This window comes from Hylobates moloch, unplaced genomic scaffold, assembly GCF_009828535.3.
Source record: "Hylobates moloch isolate HMO894 unplaced genomic scaffold, HMol_V3 SCAFFOLD_9, whole genome shotgun sequence".
Classification (NCBI taxonomy): domain Eukaryota; kingdom Metazoa; phylum Chordata; class Mammalia; order Primates; family Hylobatidae; genus Hylobates; species Hylobates moloch.
In genome coordinates, this window is record NW_026652284.1 from 14,731,977 (window position 1) to 14,744,363 (window position 12,387).

A 12,387-nucleotide genomic window follows, 5' to 3' on the forward strand; every position below is an offset into this window, starting at 1 on the left:
CGCCCGCGGCGAGGGGGAGGCAGTGCGGCGGCGGGAGGCGGGCCGCGCGCTCCGGTGGGAAGCGTCCGGCTGCCACAGCGCCAGCTCCGTCGTAGTCGCTGCCGCCCGTGTCCCGCTCGCCCCTCCTCCCGCTCCCCCGCCCGCCCCTGCCCGGGCGCATGCGCTGCCGGAGCGCGAGGGTCGGCTTCGGGTGTGTGGTGGCGGCACAGCGGAGCTGCGAGGCCCGAGAGTCAGAACCTGGGGGAGAGGGATGGTCTCTGCACGGGGGGGAGCCGGAGGAGCCGCCGCCGCTGCCGACGCCACCGCCGCAGCCGCCGCCGCCGCCGCCCCGGCACCCGCCTCCCGGCGCTGACGGTCTCGTACGAAGCCGGCGAGGGGGAGCCAGCAGCGGCGGTCGCCGGCACGCCGCCCAGCATGGTCCGGGAAACCAGGCATCTCTGGGTGGGCAACTTACCCGAGAACGTGCGGGAAGAGAAGATCATCGAGCATTTCAAACGGTGAGTGACACGAGGCCCGCGGCCGCGCTCGCTCCTCGGGCGCCGCTTCCCGCCCCGGCCCGTTGCCGTCCCCTCCTGGAGCGCGGAGCTGGTGAGGAGGACCCCGGCCCGGGCCCACGGGCGCTACGGGACCTCGTCAGCCGCTCGGCCGACCGCTTCGCGGCGTTGGGCCTCCGGTGTCGGCGGTGCGGGCGGCCAAGCCGCGCCACCTTCGAAGAGCCCGCGGGGCCCCAGCGGCCGCGTCCCTGACAAGGGAGGTGGCCGAGGCTCGGCCTCCACGCAGCTGGCGCCCCGGGGCTGCCCTCGCGTCGGCCCGGGAGCCGGTGGGAGACGCGCTGGGCGGCGGGGTCGCGTCCTTGCGCGCAGTGCCCGGCCCGGAGCAGCCCGGCCCCGAGCCCGCCCGACAGCCGGGTCCGGCGCCGCCACTCCGAGCCGCTCTGCCGGCGCTCGGCAATGTCTGACTTAGGGAGGGTTCCGTGCGAAGGGAAAGGCGGTGCGAAAACAGAAGTCGCAGTAGGTACTGTGGGCTCCTCGCGGACCCGGAGAGACCACCTAGGACCTCTCCGGAGGATTTGCACCCTTGAAACTCACTGGGAATGGCAAACATTTCTCGTTTTTGCGGGGCTGGGTGGAGAGTGGTGTGAAATAAGTGGGTGCGCCCGTTTGGGCTCCTTCGTCCCCGGCGGAGGAGACCGCGGGCTCTGACAGGAGGTTGCCAGCCCCGGCGCCCGTAGCCTCGGGTCGCACTCCCCGGCCGCCCTAAGACCCTGGTGTCCCCCACCCCTGAATTCCCAAATCAAACGGTAAAACATTCCAAACCTTTTACGATAGAAGATGTAGCTTAAAAAAAAAACCCTCCCCTGAATATTTTTGTGAATTATAAGAATAAATGTTGTCGTTGATACATCTTATTGAGTAGCATGCAGCGCGTTTTCTTTGTGAAATGCCTGTGTACCGTAACGGATAGGCCTCCGCATAAAACACTTATTAAAATGACGATTGGCTTGGACTTGGTGCAAATTCAGAGAGACCATAGCAAATCTGTGATTGTCCTCGAAAATGACAGTTTATTCCAATATTTAAGACCCTGGAAGGTTTCAATTTTGCGTTTAATTTCCCTTACTATGTAGTGAGTGAAGGAAATTATGGAGCGTCCTCATTAATGAGTCACCATGGGAAAAATAGATTGCGTCGCTTGCTTTGAGCCGCTTGGATAAGGAAATGGAAGCAGCGGCGGCGGAGCTCCTGTCTTTTAAATGGAGGATCATTGATTGTGTTGGTGGTTGCTGTTACTGGGGCATTAAACCCTCGCCGCTGGAGCGCGCGTCTGCGCGTGTCCGCGTGTGAAAAGGAGCCGGGAATCGTGGGGCCATTCATAACCTGCTCGAGCTGTCCTCGGCAGGCTGGGGGGAGGTGCGCGCTTCCAGGGACTCTCCCGGTGTTTACTACGTCGTGCCTGAGAAACCAGGCGGGGGCGGGGGGAGGCAGGGAGCAAAAATTCACCTCTGTGCCCTAGGATGAAGGGGAGACCACGGGCTGGATTGGGAAGCAGATGGGAACTTTCTCTTCCTGGCGCTGCTCCACCCCTTACCCGCCCCCCACCTCCTGCCTTCTTCCCGAGTATCGTCAGTGTTTTGATGGAAAAATCATTTAGGTGTAGATTATTGGAGTAGAAAAACCACTTAGATGTGCTTACTTTAATCCCCTGTGGACTTTCTCTGTAGGTCTCTGCCTGGGAAATTCGTATGCACCGATGTGCAAGCACGTGCATTGCAGCATTCGCTCGCTCCTCAGTGTTATGTGCCCAGACGTGTCATTTCTCATTATGCAGATTCCAGAGACATTGCATGCCTATGGCTGGGAGTTTGGCCCCTCTGCAAGATGAGGGGGCAGAGAGAAGAAAGAGGAAATCGTCCCAGGCAGCTTTGGAAGGGTTCTTAGTGGACGGTGCTGCGGTCTGGCTCGTGTGAATGACTTTCTAAAATGGCGGCCAGGACCCACTTTATGTGGGAATCAGCAGAGCCGATCTCAGAATGCACGGAGGGAGGAGGGGGCGGAGGATTCGAGCTGCCTTGGAAAGCGGCAGTCTGGAGGAACATTACTGTATGAAAAACGGCTTAGCTGGCAGTTTGCTCACGACTGCGTTCAGAGGAGTATCTTACCTATTGCAGAGTAAAGGCGGATGTTACTGATAAAAGCAGGTTATTTTAAAACTAAGCAGATCACGTGTCCCTGAAATCCTTTTATTTTAAAGGTTTTTTTTTTCCATTTTTAAACAAATCTATTTAGTTCTTTAAATAGACAGTACATTTTTATGGGTTCAAAGCATGTGAAAGGTATACAGAGAAAAATCTCCACCCCTGACCCTGGAATTGCCAGTTTCCACACTTCCTCCCCTCAACCCCCAAAATCCAGGTAATGTCTATTTCTGGTTTCTTGTTTATGCATGTACAAGAAATGCTCCTGCTGATCCAGCTGTGGAGCTAAATGGACCTTGTTTGGAGGAACTCAAGGCCTTTTATCCTAATTATGGGATATATTTTGTAAAATGTGTGATTGCTACTAGGAGTAAAAATGAAATCTGAGTAATTTAAGTGAAAGGAATAAAAAGGTAGTTGTACCAGAATGATGGCTCTGCAAGAAAATGAAATGGTATTCACTTCTGGTGTCTTGTAGAAATCAGAATGAGAAAAACCATGCAATACCTATATTAAAACTGAACTTTAAGTGCCTACTCTTACCCTTTTCCCTAGCTGATTACATTAATAACTGTTTTACAGGATTAAGAGTTGTACACTGGGAATACATTATATAACACGTTTTCAAGATGAATGTTCTCTTAACAGTGATTAGGCTTTTGTAGTAAGTGTTTGGATTTTACAAAAAGATTAAATCAGACAGCTTTGGGGACAGCTTAGAGACATTTTAACAAAAAAGAGGTCAGTCAGTTATTTAAAAAATTTTTAAATTTACTTTCTGATTAGTTGTTTTGTTTGTTTGTTTTTAAATGGACAGTAGATTGAGGGGAGGATGGCGATTTGGCTTTTCCCTCCCCAGTGCCAAAGAAAGACCAAATCCTTAAAACATAATCAGAACATTTACAAAAATTGGCTTTTCTTTTCTTGCAATGATAATAAATCTGTTGTTATTTTTACAGTTTTCAGTTTGCGGATTTAAAAAAATTAAATGAGAACTATTTCTGAATCGGGTTTTAGTTAACAAAGATTCATTACAGGGGCACAATAGAGAAAGTCCTTTCCTTTGTATGTTAGCTGGGTTGAAGGGGGAAGGGAGGAGTTATACAACAATTGGTTCCTGTCTTTTAGTTATGAGAGGGAGAGAGGTGTGTGCAAAGGCGACTCCTTGAATTAGAATGAGCAAATGAATAAAACCCTTAAAATATTTAAAATCTTTATCTTTTCAGATTTTAAGTTGCGAATTTACGTTCTTCCCATCCATCTCCAGTTTTAGGGCCTAGGTTAAAGATTATGCGGAGGTAAAGTGAGGTAGTCCCTCGTGTAAAAATACTGTTAAAGAGGCTCGGTGCGGTGGCTCACGCCTGTAATCCTAGCACCTTGGGAGGCCGAGGCGGGTGGGTTACGAAGTCAAGGGTTCAAGACCAGCCTGATGAACATGGTAAAACCCTGTCTACTAAAATACAAAAAATTAGCCGGGCGTGGTGGTGTGCACCTGTAGTCCCAGCTACTTGGGAGGCTGAGGCAGGGGAATCGCTTGAACCCAGGAGGCGGTGGTTTCAGTGAGCTGAGATGGTGCCACTGCACTCCAGCCTGGGGGACAGAGCAAGACTCTGTCTCGGGGGGGAAAAAAAAGAATGAGACCCATTTAAAAATGTAATTTGTTTTTGCTGATTTTAAATGTTTGATCACAGTGGTTTTCCTGAGTTAAATAGATGGAATAGTTATTACATTTTATGTATATTCAGATTTCTTTACCTCTGGGACACAATATAAAATAATTGAATTTCCTTGTCCTGACTACTAGGGATATTTTTAGACTTAAACAAATTTGACTCACTGTAGCCTGTGTCATTGTTACATCGCTTCTTCATTTGAGACCAGAAGGTTTCTATGAAACCACTTCTTGTCTATGGCCATATCACCCATACCATCCCCATCCCATCTATGAAACCACCTCTGCTTTTGAATATTCTGATTTTCAGTATCTATTTTCATGATAGGCTTTTGCACATTTTAAAAATAAAACAAAAAATTCAGAGTTATCTTGAAACATTAAAAATTACACAGAATAATTATATAAAGCAATACAGAATAATACAGAAAAATTATACAGAATTATTATACAAAATAACAAAAAATAATAAAATGGATTTTATTTCCCGAAAGGAACGCCCCTGGCAGATTGGAGGAAAATATAGCGCTCACTGCCAGGAAGAATGATAGTGTTTCGCTTGTGTAGAGGGCACCTTTTTCTAACTACCTTTGTTGTAGACTTGTGATTGCTGGGATTGTGTTGTGTGGTGTGCTTATGAAGAGGTTTCAGTCTTTATTTATGGGACATTTTAAATCCTGTGAACACTAATCCTTTGAGAAAATTTATGTAGGAGGTTTTTCCAAATAGTCTTTCAAGTTTCCCTTCCCCCTAGTTTGAAATTTTACTGAAATTTTTAAAAAATTTAAAATATTCCATGAAAACCAGCATATCTAATTAGAGACTATGTATTTCTTTGCTTTTATTAATTGACTGACTGACTGACTGAGACAGAGTCACCCAAGATGGATCACGGCTCAATGCAGCCTTGACCTCCCAGGATCAAGCGATCCTCCCACCTCAGCCTCCAAAGTAGCTAGAACCACAGGCATGTGCCACCACACCTGACTCATTTTTTGTAGAGATGGAAAGTCTCCCTATGTTGCTTAGCCCTGGTCTTGAACTCCTGGGCTCAAGTGATCCTCCCACCTTGGCCTCCCGGAGTGCTGGGATTATAGACATGAGCCAGCTTGCCCAGCCTTTGTTTTTATTTTTATTTTCATTACTTTTTTATTTTTATTTTTATTCATTTTTTTGAGATGGAGTCTCACTCTGTTGCCCAGGCTAGAGTGCAGTGGCAGGATCTTGGCTCACTGCAACCTCCTCCTGGGTTCAAGCACTTCCTGTGCCACAGCCTCCTGAGTAGCTGGGACTACAGGCCCGTGCCACCATGCCTGGCTAATTTATGTATTTTTAGTAGAGACAGGGTTTCACCATGTTGGCCAGGCTAGTCTCGAACTCCTGACCTCAGGTGACCCACCTGCCTTAGCCTCCCAGAGTGCTGGGATTACAGGTGTGAGCCACCGTGCTGGCCTATTTTTATTTTTATTTTTCGAGGTGGAGTCTCGCTCTGTCACCCAGGCTGGAGTGCAGTGGCTTGATCTCAGCTCACTGCAAGCTCCTCCTCCCGGTTCAAGTGATTCTCCTGCCTCAGCCTCCATAATAGCTGGGATTGCAGGCACACGCCACCACATCTGGCTAATTTTTGTATTTTTTTTTTTTTTGAGACGGAGTCTCACTCTGTCACCCAGGCTGGGCTGGAGTGCAATGGCATGGTCTCAGCTCACTGCAACCTCTGTCTTCCTGGTTCAAGTGATTCTCCCACCATAGCCTCCCAAGTAGCTGGGATTACAGGCACTTGCCACCACACCCGGCTAATTTTTGTATTTTTAGTAGAGACGGGATTTCACTATGTAGGCCAGGCTGGTCTCACTTCTGATCTTGTGATTTGCCCGCCTCGGCCTCCCAAAGTGCTGGGCTTACAAGCATGAGCCACTGCGCCTGGCCTAATTTTTGTATTTTTATTAGAGTCGGGGTTTCACCATGTTGGCCAGGCTGGTCTCGAACTCCTGACCTCAAGTGATCTGCCTGCCTCTGCCTCCCAAAGTGCTGGGATTACAGGCGCCAGCCACCATGCCCGGCCTGCTTGCTTTTATTTTTAAAACATTTTTAGTGTTAGTTTGAGCTGTAGTTAACCGTCCACAGTATTTAGAGTAAATAATGTAGTCTGAAAATACCTTGAGTGTATATATTCATTAAATTGGGCTCCTGAATTGTGTTATTAGATGATTTGAAATAAGTGCTGTTCAGCCCCTTGAAACACATATATTAGCCTGCTGAACAAGGAGACTAAATAGAGTACGTTTATCTGTAGTTAAATTAATAATCTTCTTTACTATTTGGTTTAAAATTTTCTTTAAACTTACTATTTTTACTTGCCTTACAGCTACACATATTTTGAATGAAAATAGTGTACTCCTCTGTGGAAACCAATTAGAATGTTAATCATTTTATTACAAAGCATGTCATTTTTTTTTGTTTTGTTTTTGAGACGGAGTTTCGCTCCTGTTGCCCAGGCTGGAGTGCAATGGTGCGATCTCGGCTAACCGCGACCTCTGCCTCCCAGGTTCAAGCAATTCTCCTGCCTCAGCCTCCCAAGTAGCTGGGATTACAGGCATGCACCACCATGCCCAGCTAATTTTGTGGTTTTAGTAGAGACAGGGTTTCTCCATGTTGAGGCTGGTCTTGAACTCCTGACCTCAGGTGATCTGCCCACCTCGGCCTCCCAAAGTGCTGGGATTACAGGCGTGAGCCACCGCGCCCGGCCAAAACCATGTAATTTTTGTGTGATATCTAGCTGGTTTTTAGTGTGTGGAAATATGCTTTGCAGTGAGTGAAAAGATTTTTTTGATATAATTTTAAAGTAAATCAATATTCAGATTGTTCTCCCTACATGTATCCTGTCTGCCAAGTTGAAGATTACAAGCATCTAAAAAAACCATAGTGGAATGGCTCTATAAAATCCTAACTTAAATTTAGTGAATTCTTGGATTTGATTACTTATGATTTCATTTTGAGTATAGAAATGAAATGAACTCTAGCATATTTAAAGATTTGTATTATATAGTTTAAGGAACTCTCCAATCCTTAGAATTAAGGAATATTTGTGGGAAAATTCAAACGAGAAACACTATTTGTTATCCTGTGTAACTGGTGCTAGATTTTTAGTCCAGCCTTAAATGCAGGGGTTGCATGTTTGTGTCTTTGTATTAGATGCTGTTTGGGTCACTAGGGAACATTGCCAAATGATATGAAGATTCTTTTAATTATACATTGTATTGACTTTGATTGTTATATTCCCATTATGTTACACATAACATATGTACTTTTACATATAATACATTTATAGTTTCTTTGATTCTTAAAATTGTTTCAGTAAAAGTGATTTTTTTTTACACATCATTTATTTTTCCTTTGATTTAAAAACTGAGGCTTATGTACTCAAAAACATTTTACAGTTTACGAAACTACATTTAACATATAGCGATTTGTCTTTTACCAATCAAATTGGTAGGTAGTAGAAGTATTTTGTCTGAACCAGTAATTTTTAAAAATTACGCTGTTTGCAGCCGGGCGTGGTGGCTCATGCCTGTAATCCCAGCACTTTGGGAGGCTGAGGCGAGGTCAGGAGTTCGAGACGAGCCTGGCCAACATGATGAAACCCTCTCTCTACTAAAAATACAAAAAATTAGCCTGGCATGGTGGCAAGCACCTATAATCCCAGCTACTTGGGAGGCTGAGGCAGGAGAATCGCTTGAACCCAGGAGGTGGAGGGTGCAGTGAGCTGAGATCATGCCGTTGCACTCCAGCCTGGGTGACAGAGCAAGACTGTCTCGAGAAAAAAAAAAAAAAAATTATGCTGTTTGCAGTGAAGGCTCATTTGCATTCAATATTATTTAAAAGTCTCCTTGGATTAAAAGATAAAAGAATAATTTATTACTTTATTATGTGAAAAGGATGTTGGAACCCTTTTTTTTTGGGGGGACGGAGTCTCTATCTGTTGCCCAGGCTGGAGTGCAGTGGTGTGATCTCGGCTCACTGCAAGCTCCACCTCCTGGGTTCACACCATTCATCAGCCTCCCGAGTAGCTGGGATTACAGGCACCCGCCACCGTGCCCGGCTAATTTTTTTGTATTTTTAGTAGAGACGGGGTTTCACTATGTTAGCCAGGATGGTCTTGATCTCCTGACCTCGTGATCCACCCGCCTCGGCCTCCCAAAGTGCTGGGATTATAGGCGTGAGCCACAGTGCCCAGCCCGATGTTAGAATCTTTAATGAAGACCTCGTCGATCAGAATTCAGGAGGAAGTACTAAACTTGGGTGGGAAAATACATCTTTATTTTTAGTAACTTCTTACTGGGATCTAATATTTCCTTCAACTATAATATAGAGAAAACTAATAGTAGTTGTGATTTTTGTCACCAATACAAATCATATGTATTTTCATATTTTATATTACAGTTTTTGCAAATACTTCATTATTGTCATCACAACTTGGAAATTACAGTGGCTGTTAGACCTGCTGCCAGATACTTTTTTTTTTTTTTTTTTTGAGACAGAGTCTTGCTGTGTCGCCCAGGCTGGAGTGCAGTGGCACGATCTTGGCTCACTGCAACCTCTGCCTCCCAGGTTCAAGCAGTTCTCCTGCCTCAGTCTCCCGAGTAACTGGAATTACAGGCGCCCACCACCATGCCCAGCTAATTTTTGTATTTTTAGTAGAGACAGGGTTTCACCATGTTGGCCAGGCTGGTCTTGAACTCCTGATCTTAGGTGATCCACCCGCCTTGACCTTACAATGTGCTGGGATTACAGTCACGAGCCACCGCGCCTGGCCTAGATACTTTTATTTGGTGTGTTAGTAAAGAAGCATATATGTTACTATATGATCAATTCGTGTTATATATCTTAAAAATTCTCTCGGGAATTTTGAACATACACAAAAGTGGACACAATAGTCACTGAATCCCAAGTACCTATCGTTCATCTCCAACAACCTTATCAGCTATGGCCTATCTGCTTTTCTCCTTCCTGTATTTTTTTTTTTTTTTTTATTGAGACAGGATCTCACTTTGTCACCCATGCTGGAGTGCAGTGGTATGATCACTGCTTACTGTCCCTTGGACCTCCCGGGCTCAAGAGATCCTCCCATCTTAGCTTTCCAAGTAGCTAGGACTACAGGCGCATACCACCATACTTGGCTAACTTTTGTGTTTTCTGTAGAGACAAGGTCTCACTCTGTTGCCCAGGCTGGTCTCGAACTCCTTGGCTCAAGTGATCTGTCTGCCTCGGCCTCTCAAAGTGCTGGGATTACAGGTGTGAGCCACTGCACCCAGCCTTTTTTTTTTGAGACGGAGTCTGTTCTGTTGCCCAGGCTGGAGTGCAGTGGCGTGATCTCAGCTCACTGCAACCTCTGCCTCCCGGGTTCAAGTGATTCTTGTGCTTCAGCCTCCTGAGTAGCTGGGATTACAGGCGTGTGCTACCACACCCAGCTAGTTTTTGTATTTTATTTTTATTTTTATTTTTTTATTTTTTATTTTTGAGACAGAGTCTCGCTCTGTCACCCAGGCTGGAGTGCAGTGGCGCGATCTCGGCTCACTGCAACCTCCGCCTCCCGGGTTCACGCCATTCTCCTGCCTCAGCCTCTCCGAGTAGCTGGGACTACAGGCGCCCGCCACCACGCCCGGCTAATTTTTTGTATTTTTAGTAGAGACGGGGTTTCACCATGGTCTCGATCTCCTGACCTCGTGATCCGCCCGCCTCGGCCTCCCAAAGTGCTGGGATTACAAGCGTGAGCCACCGCGCCCGGCCTAGTTTTTGTATTTTTAGTAGAGACAAGGTTTCACCATGTTGGCCAGGCTGGTCTTGAACTCCTGACCTCAAGTGATCTGCCCGCCTCAGCCTCCCAAAGTGCTGGTATTACAGGCGTGAGCCACCGTGCCTGGTCCCTGTTTATTTATTTATTTTCATAAAAAAATTGTTTTTTTCTACCCAGGTTGGAGTGTAATGGCATAATTATGGTTCACTGCAGCCTCGACTTCCTAGGCTCCAGGTATCCTCCTACCTTAGCCCTGTCAGTATCTGGGACTATAGGCATGAGCCATAATGTTCAGCTAATTAAACAAATTTGTTATAGGGACAAGGTCCAGTGGCTCACACCTGTAATCCCAGCACTTTGGGAGGCTGAGGTGGGTGGATCACGAGGTCAGGAGATCGAGACCATCCTGGCCAACATAGTGAAATCGTGTGTCTACTAAAAATACAAAAATTAGCTGGGTATGGTGGCACATGCCTGTAATCCCAGCTACTTGGGAGGCTGAAGCAGGAGGCTGAACCTGGTAGTTGGAGGTTGCAGTGAGCCGAGATCGTGCCACTGTATTCCAGCCTAGCGACAGAGCAAGACTCCGTCTCAAAAAAAAAGAGAAACAAGGTCTCACTATGTTGCCTAGACTGGTCTTGAACTCCTGGGCTCAAGTGATCCTCCTGCCTTGTCCTACCAAAGTGCTGGGATTACAGGCATGAGTCATTGGGCCCAGCAAAAAAAAAAAAAAAAAAAAAAAAAGTTCAGGATCAGACTACAACTCCTACATCTCGTTTTCCCAAATTCACCAGTTAACATTTTGTCACACTTGCTCCATTACCCTCTGTTGTCTTTATGGCATGATGTCCTTCCACTCTAAATTCTCCAGTGTGTACCTCCCTGAAACAAGGACACTTTCCTGTATTGCCACCATGTAGTCCTTCTAGTTAGGAAATCAGAATTGATACAACACTACCACCCAATGCATAGCCTAGGTGTATAGTAGGCTCTACCACTGAGGTTTGCGTAAGTACGCCCTGTGTTGTTTTCACAATGATGAAATCACCTAAAGATGCATTTCTCAGAATGTATCCCTGTTCTTAAGTGATGCATGACTGCATTTGGATAATGAGTTGGATTTTAAAAGAGCTTGGCCAGGTACAATGGCTCTCGCTTGTATTCCAGCACTTTGGAAGGCCGAGGCAGGTGGATCACTTGAGTTCAGGAGTTCCAGACCAGTCTGGGCAACATGGTGAAACCCAGGCTGTTAAAAAAAAAAAAAAAAAGCCGGGCATGGTGGCGCGCACCAGTAGTCCCAGCTGTTCAGGAGGCTGAGGTGGGAGGATCACTTGGGCCCATGAGGCAGAGGCTGCAGTGAGCCGATACTGTGCCGCTGCACTCCACCCTGGGCAATAGAGAAAAACCCTGTCTCAAAAAACAAACAAACAAAAAACGTAATGTTTTGAAATGGTGTATAGCTATTATATGTGACATTGGTGTATCAGTTACTTTGAAATGAATCCTTCTGCTAACAGCTACGTTCTTCAATCAAACATATCTCTCCTTAATTAGTATTTTTAAAGTTTGAAATAGTTTTAAATTATATTGCAGTCAGTTTTCTTTTTTAGTTTTTTTTTTTTTTTTTAATTAAGAGATGGGGTCTGACTATGTCGCCCAGGCTGCAATGCAGTGGCTATACACAGGTGAGATCATAGCTCACTGCAGTCTCCAACTCTGGCTTCAAGCAATACTTCCACCTCAACCTCCCAATTATATAGGATTACAGGTGTGTGCTACTGCACTCTGTTTATAGTTCATTCCCTTTTTCTGTTTTCTTTTTCTTTTCTTTTCTTTCTTTCTTTTTTTTTTTTTTTTTGAGAGGGAGTATTGCTCTGTTGCCGAGGCTGGAGTGCAGTGGTGGGATCTCGGCTCACTGCAAACTCTGCCTCCCGGGTTCACGCCATTCTCCTGCCTCAGCCTCCTGAGTAGCTGGGACCACAGGCACCCGCCACAGCGCCTGCCACCATGCCCGGCCAATTTTTTGTATTTTTAGTAGAGACGGGGTTTCACCGTGTTAGCCAGGATGGTCTCGATCTCCTGACCCCGTTATCTGCCCGCCTTGGCTTCCCAAAGCGGCAGGATTACAGGCATGAGCCACTGCGCCCGGCCTCTTTTTTTTTTTTTTTTTTTTTTTTTGGCTCTGTCACCCAGGCTGGAGTACAGTGGTGTGATCATGGCTTACTA

General features: G+C 46.3%; 1 protein-coding gene across 1 annotated transcript in view; it reads left to right on the top strand.

The window, feature by feature from the left end:
• The first annotated feature begins 395 nt into the window (after positions 1-395).
• Positions 396-12,387, top strand: part of SPEN (spen family transcriptional repressor) — a 91,389-nt gene continuing 79,397 nt past the window's right edge. The window contains exon 1 of the mRNA XM_032759030.2: positions 396-497. Coding sequence (XP_032614921.1) covers positions 415-497 — 83 coding nt within the window. The 5' untranslated portion in view covers positions 396-414. The remainder of the gene's footprint in view (positions 498-12,387) is intronic.